This window comes from Rhinichthys klamathensis, unplaced genomic scaffold (genome assembly GCF_029890125.1).
Source record: "Rhinichthys klamathensis goyatoka isolate OS25496 unplaced genomic scaffold, OSU_Roscu_1.1 h1tg000192l_1, whole genome shotgun sequence".
In the NCBI taxonomy this organism is placed as follows: Eukaryota; Metazoa; Chordata; class Actinopteri; order Cypriniformes; family Leuciscidae; genus Rhinichthys; species Rhinichthys klamathensis.
In genome coordinates, this window is record NW_026606718.1 from 3711137 (window position 1) to 3728158 (window position 17022).

Here is a 17022-nt window from a genome sequence, read left to right on the forward strand (position 1 = left end):
TCTAAGATGACAGAAGTGTGATGGGCCAATCCTAAACAAAGCTCTGGACCCCTACATAGTTTTATGTTACTCCTAAAGCGTAAGTTTTATTAGTTGGCCGGTTTTCTTCGCAGTGCAATGGAAAAGACCATCAATATTCACTCGCATTGATGGCAATCAAAAGTTCATGTTGCTCCGAACAGATGCGTTAACAGCTGTTTATTGAAATTAAAATGTTGAATGCATTACATTTTCACACTGAACACTGTCTTGGTGTGAAGATTAATCTTATGGTAAGAAATTCTCTACAATAGACTCAAGAAAAATGTTGGTTTTTTTTGGCTCCTTGTTTTATTGTTTCTAGCTCTATTCCAAAAGCTAGTTTTCTGCCTTCATAGGAGAAATTTTAAGGTAGACAAAGGCAGTTCCCAAAAGTAGGCTGCAACATTATAAGATATTCTAATTTTGGCCAAATTTGTCCCAAGCATTGAATGTGTCCTTCATAAAGAAATCCCAGAATGCATCCAAGATGGCTGGGGGGAAATTCTATTTTGTTCAGAACAGATTAATTTGAATAGAAAAATCTAATTTTACCCAGTAATTTTACGTTTTGTATTTTTGTACTTTTTTTGGGAGTGTTAGCTTAGCAACATGCTAAGTAATGTCAAACTCTGTAAGCCAAGACTCAGTTGATTCTCATGTTCACTTCACAAGCAGCACTATTTCTTTGCCATTGCCTATGTAGAAAGCTTTGATGCAGTCATGATGGTTAAGATGCTGCCAAAGTCCAAAGTATAATGTTTCAGTTTTGATGAAGTTTAGACTTTTTAGCCGAACACGTAGCTTTTCAAAGTAAACTACAGTACATGCTATAGCGTGCGCGAACACAGGTGCTCGACACTTGCACACTGTAAAGTTTAATAATTGTCCAATGTCTGGGACTATTACTCTCCATTATGATGGATAAAAATGCTCATTTAAACGTGTATCTTTTCACACGCACTGTACGAAAAACCCCAGCGTAAATTAAACTGGAAGTATACTTATTTAGCTGACTATGTAGGCAGAAAGACAGCTCGCTTGTTTAGGAACAGGGCTCCTCTTTTTCTTTTTCTTTTTCTTTTTCTTTTTTTCTTTCTCTCTTTAAGAAAAAGTCCAGAAAATTCCATAAGTAGCGCACAACATATTACGGCAAACCTTTAGGTCACAGGGAGGTGATATATCCCACAATGCTTCTGTCAAACATTAATCTAGTTTTCTGTCTCTTTTCTTTCTCTTTCAGACCCCGGCCCTCCAGCGGGCATCAAAGCAGTGCCATCCTCTGCCTCCAGTGTGGTGGTATCCTGGCTTCCCCCCATCAAGCCCAATGGTATCATCCGAAAATACACAATTTACTGTTCCAGCCCTGGATCGGGCCAACCGGTGAGGCACAAAAAGGGGGAAACTTGTTTTTTAACATTGATTTTGGTGTTGCCGTCGTTTTTTGTTTAAAAATTAAGGCATTCTTGTGTTTTTGTGTTTGTTGAAGCATGCAAGACTGAATATTTATGGGTTTTTAACATTTATGTGCTTTACTTCATATGGGTGTGTGTATGTGTGGATTTTTTCTTTTTCTTTAGATTCTAAGTATAAATCAGCGTTTGGTTAATCATATCGTCTATTTGTGTCTGGATTTATGGCGAGTGTATTTTTAATCTGTGCATGTGTGAGGTTGTGCTGCAGTATCAGCGGGATGTGTGTGCGCGTGTGCTTGTGTGTGTGTGTGTGTGTGTGTGTAAATGAGAGGCTCATACTGCAGTGTGTGCATGCAAGCTCACCCTCCCGTCTCATTTGCATATCTGCGTCTCATCACGTTGCCTAGACAACCTCATCTGTTCATCAGGGAGGGCAGGAAACAAGCTGACAGCACACACACAAACACACACACATCTCACAGGCTCGATCACATTTATAACCACCTTCTCGACAAACACACACACACGTAATTTGTGTACTCTCACACTGAATTAATGTACCTGTCCAGATGTACACATGCTCACTCTCTTCTGTTCTTTTGCTCATTCACAAATCACTCCTCTCTCTCTCTCTCTCTCTCTCTCTCTCTGGCCTCACAGGGTGATTACTATGTAAATGAGTGTGTGTGTGTGTGTGTGTGGGGGGGGGGGGGGTGTTGGGTTGGTGGAGGAGAAGGTGGAGGAGGAGGAAGGGGGGTCAGACTCAGCGTGCGGGGAGTACTTTTGTTCCTCTTTTCATTATCTCCCTCTATCGCTCCCCGGATCACCGCTATCTCTACACCGGAGGAATATTTTAATATCCGTTACAGCGCTCCACCCCTCCCGCCCGCACCTCCCGTACCTGATTCATGCTGAGAAGGGGACGGAGGGGGGAGGGGGGATGAATCGAAATTAACTAGGTAGAGAGGGTTCAGAAGCCTAGTGAGCTGCCTACCTAGACAGCATCTTTAAGGATCTTAGACATACTCCCAGAAGGCAGTGGTTTTCAAACTTTCAAGGTCCCCAAATATGATGATCCTCTTCCAAGGGACCCCCTTCCTCAAATATGAAGACAGCTAAATATAGTACTCATTTGAATGAGAAAAATAGCAAACATGATATGATAAAAGCAACATCTGTGTATGTGTATTAAATAATAATCATAATTATTATTATATTTATAAATGTTGTACATAAATATTATTTGTGTTTTGTTATTTATATTAATGATTTAAATTAACAATAATTATAATATACTTGTATTATATAATTACAATATAATAAGTATATAATAATAATTATTATGATTATTATTATTTTCACTATTTATCTCTAAACCCCTTGACCTTGGCAAATATATAAACCAGCACCACATGTAGTCTTCACAAATAAACCTAGCCCAGAATGCACTGTGACAAATTCCATCTTGGAAAAAAATTATTCCAAGATGGCCGATCAGGAAACCTAAAAAAATTCCTGAGGGATGCTAACATTTCATTAGCATTCCCATTCGTCTTAATGACAGTTGCTAGTCTGGCACATGCAGGCAGGAAGTATGTAAACTGCATGCTAAAGTCACATTGTTGTGGAAGTAGCGACAGATCTTTTCTTCCGCATTGTGACGCACATCTGAGTGAAACAGATTATCAAAAAGAAAAAATCGAGTTATGACAGTTTGATAAAAAATTACAAGGTATTTGTTAGAAAATGAAACCAATGCATGGATGAATCATCCACAATAAGATCAATAACATGCATTTAGAAAATAGATAGGGTGAATTTCCACTTCATGTCGACTTTAAACCCTATTTTTATATTATAATTTTTATATATTGCTTGCATACTGGTATAGCATTATAGTAAAGTGTTCCACAAACCACTGATGATGAGGATTCCATTCCATTCTGTTTCTATTTCAGTTAGAATGCCGCCTTAGAAGACAGCCTAAGGAATACCCAGAAATACTAAGAAATATACTAAGAAATACCCAGTAGTGTATTTCTGATTATGAATAGAATATGGAAATATGTTTACCTAAAATCCATTAGCCCACTGAAGAACCCAAACTGACATGAGAAACACCTCATGAAATGAAACAGCACTGTGTGTGTGGGGGGGGGGCACTGTGTTAGTGTCAGGACCGAGGGGTACGAGAGATGATGGCAGGGCTGCATTCAGTGAGATCGGTGGGAATGACACTGTGTGTTTGCATGTCTGCGGGCAGCAGACATTCATCGTGATGAACACGCGTTTGGACAGCAGACACACGGCTCTCTTAAACACACTACAATTACAGAGAGCTTGAAGCACAGCCTAACGTCACGTTATTTCTGTGTGTGTACAGTGATACTGTTTTATGTTCTTGTTGTGCATTTCAATGAAAGGTGGATATAATAATAGAAATACTCATCGTGTGTGTGTGAGTGTGTGTGTGTGTTACGCATGCTGAGGTGAGCAGCAGATATCTCTCATTAGAATGCCTCTATTGTTAGTGTTATCTGAGGCTGACTGATCTAGTGTGTCTGGGGGTATTGTCTTTTTACCCTATCATCTACTTGTGTAAGGCCCCCTGGGTCTCCCTCACTCTCTCTCTCTCTCTCTCTCTCTCTCTCTCTCTCTCTCTCTCTCTCTCTCACACACACACACACACACACACAGTTAAGCCTTTTTCACTCACATAAAGAAAAGCAGCAGAAATCTGTTATTTAGCAAACGCTATTAATTCAAGGGTAAAGGAAAGAATTGTGTTTGAATAATCATTTTCTCCAGGTGCCGCCACACACGTTACACATTCATCTTCACCTTTAAAGGGCCCAGTATAAATCCTGTATTAAAGCAAGTCGTCATGTTTCATTTTTAGCTTTAAAAAGCATTTATATAAGAGCTGAGCAAATAGCAGAAAGTGCAGTCCTGATGTACATAACATACATAACAAAGCTCAGTACTCAGATGTTATCAAATGTGTTATTAAAGTGCAAAAATTCACAGTCGATTGTCAATAGTGTAGTGATGGACTGTATGAAGCACAGCTCACATAAAAGACTTTTAAACTGCAGCTTTATGTTGGTCAACATGGCAAATTAGCGTTGAAGAGAGTGAAATCTGTGGGTTGAATTTTTCGCCGTCATGCAAAACTTGCCATTCCTATTGAAATTACTGGATTTAGCCTCCAAAATTTCACTGAGCAACACTAGATGTGACCGCACCTATTCGGGTTGCTAGCTACAAACATGTTGACAGTTTCACTAGCATCAACAAAAGAAAAAATTAGGACTGTTTTCAAACAGGTTTCCTGAATAGAATAGTCCTTTCAATTTTAACTTGCTAAAAGAGAAAATTGACTGTAGAAGAAGAACGTTTATGCTAATACCCGCTATAGCGGCCCTTGCGGCAGTGCCGAGAATGCGATATACTAGTGTTTAATTATGGATTGCATTTGGACACATTTCAAACTCCAACATACATTGAAACATTTGTATCCACATACTTGTTGAGTCTAAAAACAGCTATTGTGAATCGTTTTTCTAACAGAATAACATCACAGCCCTGTCTTTATCAGCTCTAGCGTGTTTGTTCGTAACATTGTGTTCTTGCGATGATTCCAGGCACCCAGCGAATACGAAGCCAACCCTGAGCTGCTGATATACAGAATCACCCACCTGACCCGGGGTCAGCAGTATCTGATCTGGTCAGCCGCCGTCACCACTGCTGGTCGGGGCAACATCAGCGAGAAGGTGACTGTGGAGCCTGCTGGGAAAGGTGAGTCCGCCTAGAGTTTAATGGGAAAATAAGTCCTGTGTCATGTATCTCCTATCAGCTCTGTATCCACATGCACTATATAGAAGTCAATACCTGATCTCAAATCAGACAGTTTGATAGTTTCCAAGCAGTAATCAATGTCAATGTCAATTTCTGTCTATAATTTTGCTTTATTTACTCAGCGATTATGTTGAAATTGTGCAATTGCCTGATAAGGCAGATGACTCAAGTGAGCACAGGGTCATTCTGTCATTGATGCTCTCTTCTCTTCCTTTTCCTTCATTCTCTCCTGATGGATGATGCTATAGCCTGTCATTTATTATGAGGAGAGGAGTAAAAGCAACTAAATGAGAAAGAGATGGCAGACAATGACCCGGCCAATATGCCAGACAATGAAGGGGGCAGTTCAATCAATATTTCCTGGGTCAGAAAACGAGGGAGAGAATCTATGAGTGTGTGTGTGTGTGTGTGTGTGTGTGTGTGTGTGTGTGTGTGTGTGTGTGTGTGTGTGTGTGTGTGTGTGTGTGTGTGTGTGTGTGTGTTATTTAACAACTGGTTCACAGCTAGTTTAAAGAGCAAGAGTCCCTTGATGGCCAATTTTTCCATGTATGTTCAATTTCCATTGAGTGAACTGTTGTGGTCACACACTAAATAGTCATTAAATAACAAGTAGACGTCAAACTGTATACTATATACTTTTTAAGGGTTGGTTCACACAGAACGTGCTTTTGTGTTTAAACATGTGAGGTGGAGGGCAGTGGAATGGGGAAATAAACGCAAGGTCTCGAGACGTGCTTTTTAAAAGTTGAACTTATTTTACTTTGAGTGCCCCATTTATAGAACACTGTGTCATGGAAAGACGCTGCAAAAACGTGAGACGAAGATGTCCATTGTTTTGACTCAACAAAGATGTCCATCTAATGCGTGTTTACATATAAAAGCAATGGAAAAGCAACCCAGTGGAATGCATTCTGTGTGAACGGCCCCTAAAACCCCAACCTTTTTTACTTCCTTTGCGGGGTTCGAACCTTAATTAGGAAGGTCAGTCCACCCTAAGCCCAGTATAATTTGTGCACTCTTTGCGTGTTTGTGACTCTCTGTGCACAATATGACTCTTTGTTTGTCCTACTCAGCTCCTGCTAAAATCCTATCTTTTGGTGGAACGGTGACCACTCCATGGATGAAGGAAGTCCGGCTGCCGTGCAGCTCGGTGGGAGAGCCGACACCTACCATCAAATGGACCAAAGACAGGTCTGAGATCAGCTTTTGGCAATTTCCTGAAAACCCCTATGAGTTTTTGAAATATGAAAAGTGACAGTTTAGTTGTACAACCCCAAATTCCTCTTTTTTTTTAAGTCCTACATATTCATCTCTAGTTTATTAAAAGATGAAAAGGTCAATGTGATTGTGATTTGATCATCACAGTGAGGACACTGCCATTCCGGTTACTCAGGATGGTCACAGGAACATTCTTTCAAATGGTACCCTGGTGCTACGTTCTGTGAAAGCCGAGGATTCTGGGTACTACACCTGCACAGCGACCAACACGTTGGGGTTTGACACAATCATCGTAAACCTGCTGGTACAAGGTAAAGAAGAGTGTCTTTCCACACAGTCCTGTAAAATGGTCCTGGGTCAACTAGCTTGTTGGTCCTCGAACAGTTCCTATCAACCAATCTGAATTTAGGTTTGGGGGGGCGGTCACATTAGTGAAATTGTGTGTGTAAAAAAGGTCCATTGTCCAATAGCACAGCTCACACGGAAGTCACTTTTAAAGCAAGCCGCTTTCTGTTGGTCAACGTGTCATATTTGCATGACCAATCATTCACTCTGAAGCAAAATTCTCGAACATGCAGATTCCTGTTGATGACTCGATTTGGACCATGAAAACTTGCTGATCAACGGAAAATGCGACCGCACGTTTAGAATGGGGGTAGAGATAAGATTGTGTCATGTTCCAGGACGGGCTAAAGTTAATCCACATTTATTGTCTTCTGGTGTTTGAATATTAAGAGGAAGATTTCCCATCAATCTGTGTGTGTGTCCTGTGTTATAGTGCCTCCAGATCAACCACGTTTGACAGTTTCCACCACGTCCACTTCTTCTATCACTCTGGCTTGGATCCCTGGAGACAATGGAGGAAGCTCCATCAGAGGTACAAGCTTTTGTCCTGCCTCTGTCTGGTCGCCTTAAACAACAAGTCTTTTTCTTTTCATCTCTCACCCCCTTTTTAATTTTCTTTTATCCATCTCTAAGGTTTGTTTTATTATGTTTCGCACATTCTCTCTTTTTTTCTATCTGTCTACCTGTCTTTCTCTCAGAAGGTTTAATCTGTCACTGTGTCACATGTTACTGTCAAACTGCTTGCACCTCTCAGTAAATTAGGTAAAAACATAGATGTCTGTGGTGTTTGTGTGTGGAAGGGTGGGAGGAGAATAAGGAGCACGCCAGGCTGTCAGTGGGTAAATCCTTTTGATGTGGAGCCCTTTATTTTGCCATCTGCCAAAGCTGAAGTGAGACACCAAATCCGTCCCGTTCCTAATGATGGGCGACGCCATATTGTGCATCTATTTGCATAACTGTGCAGTCAGCATTTTTTCTCTCTTTGTAACTAATGGAGGTTTACAGCCATCTGATCAGCTCTCCGTCTGAGATAGTAACTCTGTGATTAGTCTGTAAGGTCAATGCGCCATCTAGTGGTGATGTTAGGAAGTCTTTATTACGGTGTCCTGAGTTATGCTTGCAATGCCAAAATCATGAGTTTGATTCCCAGGAATTGCATGAACTAATAAAATAATAATAAATTAAAAAACTAAATGTATGTAATGCATTATGCAACTATATACATTTCATATGGAAATATGCTGCATTGTTGTCAAATGATTTAAATATGTTATTCAGTAAAAAAAAAAAAAAAAAAAATTACCAATTATATACATTGCATTAATATGACAGCCACTCAGTCCACTCAAATAATGAGTAAAGAAAAACCTGTTTGCTCAAATTGCTTCTAGTTATTGGAATGGGAAGTCCAGTGGAGCACATTGCATTGTGGGATACAGTATCCTACGCAGTGTGCTCTGCTATTGCACATTTGAGCAAATCTGTGTGTTTTTACATCTAGAAAATGTGCATATTGTTGTCAGCATACATACTCCATACTCCACAAGCAGTGGTATATATGCTATTCAAACATATTGTTAGACTCCAAAACACTTTTAGTACACTACTATTTAAAACAGAATCCTAGAATTCAATGAAAACAGCTGTCCTATATTGCATATGTGTGTGTGTTCAGGTTTCGTGCTGCAGTATTCAGTAGATAACACTGAGGAGTGGAAGGATGTCTTCATTAGCTCAAGCGAACGCTCTTTCAAGTTGGACAACTTGCGCTGTGGAACCTGGTACAAAGTCAAACTGGCAGCTAAAAACAGTGTGGGAGCCGGTCGCATCAGCGAGATCATTGAGGCCAAGACTCACGGCAGAGGTGAGTGGTTCTAGCTAGCTTATTTTCTTCCCTGAAGTTCACTTGTACCTTTTATCAAGGTTCTTGCACCAAAAATATAATTGTTTAGTTCCTCCTTGTGACCAGTTCCTTCCTCCTTACTAACCCTTAGATTTAAATAGGCTCGGTTTGCTACTGTACCTTTAAGACGTATGTAAAAAAAATGATCATTGGCTATTTAGCATTTTTCATACTTTTTTAATTCATACACACCAGCGTTCAAAATTGTTTTTTATAAGAAGTCACTTGTGCTCACCAAGGCTGCATTTATTAAGGCTGCATAAATACAGTAAAAACAGAAATATTGTGAAATATTATTCCAATTTAAATTAATTATTTTCTATTTGAATATATTTTATAATGTAACTTATTCCTGTGATGTAAAGCTGAATTTTCAGCATCATTACTCCAGTCTTCAGTGTCACATGATCCTTCAGTAATCATTCTAATATTCTGATTTTCCGCTCAGGAAACATTTATTATTATTATCAATGCTGAAAACAGTAGTGCTGCTTAAATTTTTTGTGGAAATCGTGATAAATTTTTTCAGCATTCTTTGATGAAAATAAAGTTAAAACTGCATTTATTTGAAATATAAATCTTTTGTAACATTATAAATATCATTACAGTCACTCGTCAATTTAACGTGTCTTTGCTGAATATAAGTATTAATTTCTTTTTCTTTTTTTTACCTTTTGAATGGTAGTGTATATCCCTTTAAGGAAGATTTATGTGAAATTCAAGGATAAATCTGAAATAACATCTATGTATGTGACATTTAATCTATTGCATCAATACAACACATTATTATAGTATGAACTCAGCCAATCATTGTTATAGATTATATGTATTATATGGTAATCAATCTATAACGCATTAGTATATTGTAGTATGAACTCAGCCAATCATTAAGTTTTATTTCTTGTTTTTGCAGAGCCGCAGTTCAATAAGGACCAGCCCCTCTTCACTCACATCAACTCCACCCACGCCCGGCTCAACCTGCAGGGCTGGACGAGCGGCGGCTGCCCCATCACTGCTGTCCTTCTGGAGTTCCGTCCCAAAGGCACCTGGGCCTGGCAGAGCGTGCGCACCAACGCCTCTGCTGACATCTTCCTCGCTGAGCTGCGTGAGGCCACCTGGTATGAGCTGAAGATGAAGGCGTGCAACAGCGCCGGGTGCGGGAACCAGAGCTCACAGTTTGCCACGCTGGATTATGATGGCAGTACGTCCCAGCTATAATAAAATGAAATTATGTGAATGCACCATCAGTCGAGTCACTCAATTGTCATTCAATACTTGTACGGATGTCCAGATATATTTCCTCCAGGGCCAGGGCATGTACTACAGGACGACGCAAAAGAACATGTACAATTAGCAGCTAAATCAATTAAATAATCTGTTTTTAGGCCTGAATTTTAGCGATAAGAGCCTTGACATGAGCTTTATCTCGATCTCTTCACTTATCTCTATTTCCTTTCCTCCGCAGGCACTATTCCGCCTATTAAGTCAGCGCGAGGGGAAGGGGACGATGTTAAAAAGCTTTTCTCTATCGGCTGCCCAGTCATCCTGGTCACGTTAGGCATGGCGCTACTCTTTATTATCCGCAAGAAACGCAAAGAAAAGAGACTCAAGAGACTCAGAGGTAAGTAAGAGAGTGAAAGAGGCGGGAAACTGTATTGAAAGAATGGAACGTTGTAATGTGTATATTTACATATTACATTTTGAGAATCAATTTACAGGTTTGAATAAAAGAACTCTGTTTGCTTCTGTAGATGCTAAGAGCTTGGCTGAGATGCTTATCAGGTAAGGATATAGTTAATAGTCTGTGTAAAGATTAAACTCCAAAATTAAAACATTGATCTCATTCATTCCTTATGAAATGTGTGTGTTTAAGGAAGTGGCAGTGGCAATACTTTTTTTGTGTGTGTGTCTTTCTGTGGTTGTTTTGCACCTGGAGCAGTAAGAACAATCGAAGTTTTGACACTCCAGTTAAAGGCCCACCTCAGGGACCCCGACTGCACATAGATATCCCTCGCGTGCAGCTGCTCATCGAGGATAAAGAGGGAATCAAACAGATAGGTCAGTGTATGTGTGTGTATGCATGTGCTGTTGAGTCATATGGAAGTCATAGCAATATACCTGTAAGAAATATATATTATGCATAATACTATGGATGGATGGATGGACGGACAGACATATAGATAGATAGATAGATAGATAGATAGATAGATAGATAGATAGATAGATAGATAGATAGATAGATAGATAGATAGATAGATAGATAGATAGATAGATAGATAGATAGATAGATAGATAGATAGATAGATAGATAGATAGATAGATAGATAGACAAAGAGTTAGATAGATAGACAAAGAGATAGATAGATAGACAACGAGATAGATAGATAGATAGATAGATAGATAGATAGATAGATAGATAGATAGATAGATAGATAGATAGATAGATAGATAGATAGATAGATAGATAGATAGATAGATAGATAGACAAAGAGATAGATAGATAGACAGATAGATAGATAGATAGATAGATAGATAGATAGATAGATAGATAGATAGATAGATAGATAGATAGATAGATAGATAGATAGATAGATAGATAGATAGATAGATAGACAACGAGATAGATAGATAGATAGATAGATAGATAGATAGATAGATAGATAGATAGATAGATAGATAGATAGATAGATAGATAGATAGATAGATAGATAGATAGATAGATAGATAGACAAAGAGTTAGATAGATAGACAAAGAGATAGATAGATAGACAACGAGATAGATAGATAGATAGATAGATAGATAGATAGATAGATAGATAGATAGATAGATAGATAGATAGATAGATAGATAGATAGATAGACAAATAGATAGACAAATAGATAGACAAATAGATAGACAAATAGATAGATGATAGATAGATAGACAAAGAGATAGATAGATAGATAGATAGATAGATAGATAGATAGATAGATAGATAGATAGATAGATAGATAGATAGATAGATAGATAGATAGATAGATAGATAGATAGATAGATAGATAGATAGATAGACAAAGTTGATTATTGAATTAAACCTGGCTAAAGAACTCCTAAACTATAAAAGTAAAACAACATTTTTCTCAAGGTATCTTTGTTTTTCTCTGTTGTGTGCAATAGGTGAAGACAAGGCCACCATCCCTGTGACGGACACTGAGTTCAGCCAATCAGTGAACCCTCAGAGCTTCTGTACGGGTGTGTCTGTGCATCACCCCGCCCTCATCCAGAACACTGGGCCTTTGATTGACATGTCAGACATCCGGCCTGGCACCAGTATGTCATAGCTCACCCACTTATTGCATATTAGATAGAAGATGGTATCATTTGTGAATGTTTCATATACTCTCTCATTTGACCTTTTCTCAGATCCAGTATCGAGGAAGAGCGTGAAGTCTGCGCACAGCACAAGGAACCGCTATTCCAGCCAGTGGACTCTGACGAAATGCCAGGCCTCCACACCTGCTCGCACTCTCACCTCAGACTGGCGGACAGTGGGCTCCCAGCACGGCATCACGGTCACAGAGAGTGACAGCTACAGCGCCAGCCTGTCCCAGGACACAGGTCAACACACACACACACAAATTTCAGGTTTTAATTATATTTGTGGTCTCATTAACCAGACTTGAAAAACTGTCCACTTTGAAAGACCAGCATATGAAGTGATCGACCACAGTTTTAACAGTGTGTTCACACTAACTCTGTTCTCTCCTGTCCTCAGATAAGGGACGTAACAGTATGGTGTCCACCGAGAGTGCGTCTTCCACATACGAGGAGCTGGCCCGAGCGTACGAACACGCTAAGCTGGAAGAACACCTGCAGCACGCCAAGTTTGAGATCACAGAGTGCTTCATCTCAGACAGCTCCTCTGATCAGATGACCACCGGAACCAATGATAACGCAGACAGCATGACCTCTATGAGCACACCATCCGAACCGGGCATCTGTCGCTTCACTGCCTCCCCACCCAAACCACAGGACTACGACCGCGGCAAAAATGTGGCAGTGCCCATTCCCCACCGCGCCAACAAGAGTGAGTTGACGACACATTTAGGTGGTTTTATGGGGGTAATCTTAACATTTAGTGCTGGAGCTGTAAAGTCCAGATTGTGTCATTTCCAGAACTGTTTCTCCCTTTTTATAAATAATAATATTGTATAAAATATTATAGATATCACATTTTATTAAATAACTATTTTTTGTAATATTTTATAATAATAGTTATTATTCTGATATTCCTGAAATAGAAAAAAATGGTTTGCAAAAGTTATGATCTCAGTAAAGTGTGAAATATAAAAAAGGTATATATATACAGTATATACATATATATATATATATATATATATATATATATATATATAGATATATAGATATATATAATACTTTAAAAATATTATATTATATTTAATAAAAAACTTGGTTGGTTTAAATGTTTTTGCATATGTATAATTTCAGTGAACGTTTTCTGATATTTCTGATTTAAAAAAAGTTATTAAAAAATAAATATTTATATAAGTAAAAAAATATATAGATATTTAACATTTGTTATACATTTTTAAAATATTTTTTCTTATATATTCTTTAAAAATATATATTTTTTAAAACAAATACAAATGTTTTGTATATTTTTTATTATTATTTATATCATAAATATAAAATGTCTTTGGTTTTGGTTTGTTTTTGTGTTATATTTTTGGCATATGTTATCATTTTAACTGTTTGATATTTATGAGTGTTTGTTTAAAAAATATTTACATAATTGTATTTTATATAATTTCTGATATTATAAAAATAAATATAACTAATAACTATAATGTATCAATAATTTAATATTTCTGATGGTTTACATTTTAAAGAATTGTCCACATGTATGACACAGCCGCCCTGTGTTTTGTGTATTGTTGCAACAAAATCTCTGCATGCTAATATATATTAATTTTTAAAAACAATATCTATAGAAGAGCCTCCAACTACAGAGGCTGAACACTGTTCAACTGACACTTCCCTCTGTCCTGCAGGTGAGTACTGTAACCTCCCCCTATACATGAAGACGGACCCTTTCTTCCGGAAACAAGCAGAGCTGCACGACCCTTGCCCTGTGGTCCCGCCCCGCGAGGCCTCCATCCGGAGCCTCGCTGCCCGGGCCTACCACACACAGGGCCGCCACATGACATTAGACCCCTCCAAGCAGCAGGCCCTGACGCTGGGCCACGGTGGCCTGAGCAGCCTGACCAGCTCAGGGGCCTCTGGTACGTCGGGCCCAGCCTCAAGCGGGGCCGCTGGGAGCTCCAGCATCAGCTCAGGCACGGCCACCCTGCCCCAGAGGACTCTCACCATGCCCAGCACCTCCTCCACCTCCTCGGCCCCCAGCGGGGCGGTCGCCGCTGGAGCAGGAGCCAGTGCAAGCTCCACGGGAGGCAGCGGCCTAACACCCGGCAGCTCCAAGGTCGGGGGATCCAGAGACTCTCTGCTAGAGAGCAGCTCGTCCGGCCTGGGAAGACTGCAAAAGCAGAATGCTGGGGCGTACTCCAAATCCTACACTCTGGTGTAGCTCACGTGTACACACATACAGTACGTTCTCACACACACACCTGGAGTCTGGGCAGGGGCGGAAACGAACAATGGCGGGACAGGGGTCTCTCTCTTTTCCTCTCTTTTACCTTTATTTGCTTTGGTTTTTTTATTCTTCTGCTCAAGCTTTTTATCTGGCCTTCTCCAGGATTAAATATGCCAAACCCTTTCCCCTAATTTTGCCTTCTTTTTGTTTTCAGTTGTATCCTTCTTTCACCCTCCCCACCTACCCCACTCCTTCTCTCTGTCAAAGACACCTTGGACCTTATGCACGAAATGCTTTCCATGTGCACTTGTTCATTTGATTTCTCGACTTCAGAAAATAGGAAAAAGAGGTTTTAAGAGATATATTGTTTCGCATTGATCCGTCTAGATGTTTTTAGGCTGTTGAAAAAGTGTCTCTTTTTTATGTCTCTCGCATAGCTTCATACTGCAACGCATTGCCTCGGAAAGCTTATGCATAAACGAATCCACCACGGTGTTCACCTTCCGCCCCTCCTGATCCACATCGGTCTGGAAAAACAGCTTGAGGACGAAAGTCTCAACCGCCTGAATCGAGTCTTTGGGATTTTTTTTCATGCAATTGATGACACAGTATAGAGTGTTATTGACTATTTTGTAAACAAACAAGAAAAAAAATCAAGAAAAAAAATGTCTGGAGCCATTTTCACAGCGGATGTATGGTTACTGTACTTTTATGTTGATTTTTTGGTTCGTTTTCTATTTTCGAAATTTTGAACTTTTAGCACTAAGGAGGGCCGGGTGGATCCACTGAGCTTTCTCAAGCTTGTGTATGTGTGGTGTGTGTGCATGTGTATGTATATGTGTAAATATATATGTATACATGTGGCAAGCACACACCTTTGAGGGACCTCTCGGCATCGGAAAGGGATCGGCTTGGAGACGCCAAGTGCCACCCATTGAGCTACACGGTCTAGAGTTGGTCTGAAAGGGGGACAGGATGGAGGGAGTATGTAAAGGGTAGACGCATCTCCCTTCTCGTCAAGAAAGGCTCTTGTTTTGCTGTTTGTTGGTTGGTTGGTTGGTTGGTTCGTTCGTTTGTTCGATTGTTTGTGTTTGATGCCATATACTTATCACCCCTCCTTCCCCACCCAGACCTCCCACAAAAACGTCACCACTTTCTCTGTCTCACTGTGAACGCCTAACAGCCTCTCCTGGATGGACCGAGCGCAGGCAGAAAGGCGGGAAGAGAGCAGAGAGGTAGGGAGGAAGTAGAGGCAGACGGGCGGGTGAACAGAGAAGGAGAGATATCTGCCGTCGCTGTGTAGCTTTTCTGCGTTTGTTCATCGTTTCTCTTTATTCTTTGCTTTCCTTCCCCACACGAAGACTCTAGCGGTCATTCCTATTTGAAGGTCTTAGAGACTCTAGCTTTAGGTAGCGCAGGGGTGGATAAAGGAGGGAATGAGTGAAATGTAGGAGGTGAAGGTTTCATTCAGCCCCTAAATGAATCGAATATCCTCTCAATCCTCCTTCGTTCACTCAGTTTCCAAAGCAAAGCCCCATCACAGAGAAACTTCCAAAAATCGACAAACTCTCCCAATGATTTCAATGGAAAAAAAAAAAAGTACTACATCAGGGCTCCTGCAATACAAAAGAAAAAAAAGAAAAGAAAATATATTGCAATGTTTGTTGTCAAAATATATACATATATATTTCTATCTAAAGATATAGTAAATATATACGTGGTGAGAGCAGAGATTTAATGCCATATCTAATTGAAAAAGAAAAATTTTATTTTAAAAAAAGATTTGAAGACAATCGCTCAGTGGGAGGTGCAGCAGTAAGCGAGAGGAGGTGTCGATCACGAAACGCTGAGACAAACGGGTAACATAACTAAGAGAGATTGAAAAAGAACGGCAGAGGGTGTGTTTCGACATGCCGCAGCAGTCGCCGTGTAGGGAATTCTGGGGAAAAGACCTTTGAGATTCCCAAACTAACTTCCTGTCATCGTGATAATCAGCCGGGCTGCAAAATGCAACATGCCTGTATGGTATAAAGGAGATATTTATGGACATTTCCCAACACACTCTCTACAGTTGCTTGGAAACAATGGAAATTTGCCACTGCAACTCCAGCTCGTAGATGGACCCACGACATCTGTGAGCGCCATCTGAATCCATGCACCATCTCTACTGCCCAACGAATAGTATTAAATACCCACAGTGCTTTGAGAGCTTTCCGTCAGGCCCTTGAAGAGAGACGGTTCACCCAAAAATGAAAATTCGGTTATCATTTATTTACTCACTCTCTGTCGTTCCAAATCGTATGACGTTATTTCCTCTGTGGAACACAAAAGAAGATATTTTGAAGTGGGGTTTTTTTTCTTCCATAAAATAAAAAAGTAGGGGTGATGCAATATACTTCCAGGCAGCAACATAGTGTGATCCGGGCCACATCTGGTACATGTGGATTTGATGTGGGCCCACACTATGTTGCTGTCTGGGCTGGTATTGACGATAAGCAAAATATTGATATCGTGTTAATACTATAATAATCCAATACCTGGTTGACACTCCAACTTAGTAATCTAAATTAGTAATAGAAACATTAACATTATTTTTTCCCCAAAAAAATCTATAGGTATTGCAATACTGTCGTTTTTGAGCAACGATAATTGTGTATTGAAAATCTGATATTGT

General features: G+C 39.8%; 1 protein-coding gene across 4 annotated transcripts in view; it reads left to right on the forward strand.

Annotated features, from left to right (window-relative positions):
* LOC130095709 (cell adhesion molecule DSCAML1) overlaps positions 1-15323 on the forward strand; it is a 121705-nt gene extending 106382 nt beyond the window's left edge. For 2 of the 4 annotated variants that reach the window (XM_056262464.1, XM_056262466.1), the window contains exons 20-33: positions 1262-1401; positions 5078-5231; positions 6365-6482; positions 6657-6820; positions 7288-7386; positions 8530-8718; positions 9671-9958; positions 10223-10378; positions 10509-10539; positions 10694-10815; positions 11915-12067; positions 12161-12355; positions 12513-12824; positions 13810-15323. In XM_056262464.1, coding sequence (XP_056118439.1) covers positions 1262-1401; positions 5078-5231; positions 6365-6482; positions 6657-6820; positions 7288-7386; positions 8530-8718; positions 9671-9958; positions 10223-10378; positions 10509-10539; positions 10694-10815; positions 11915-12067; positions 12161-12355; positions 12513-12824; positions 13810-14342 — 2654 coding nt within the window. In that variant the 3' untranslated portion in view covers positions 14343-15323. The remainder of the gene's footprint in view (positions 1-1261; positions 1402-5077; positions 5232-6364; positions 6483-6656; positions 6821-7287; positions 7387-8529; positions 8719-9670; positions 9959-10222; positions 10379-10508; positions 10540-10693; positions 10816-11914; positions 12068-12160; positions 12356-12512; positions 12825-13809) is intronic. The other 2 variants (XM_056262465.1, XM_056262467.1) reach the window with 1 other exon arrangement.
* Positions 15324-17022: the final 1699 nt, after the last annotated feature.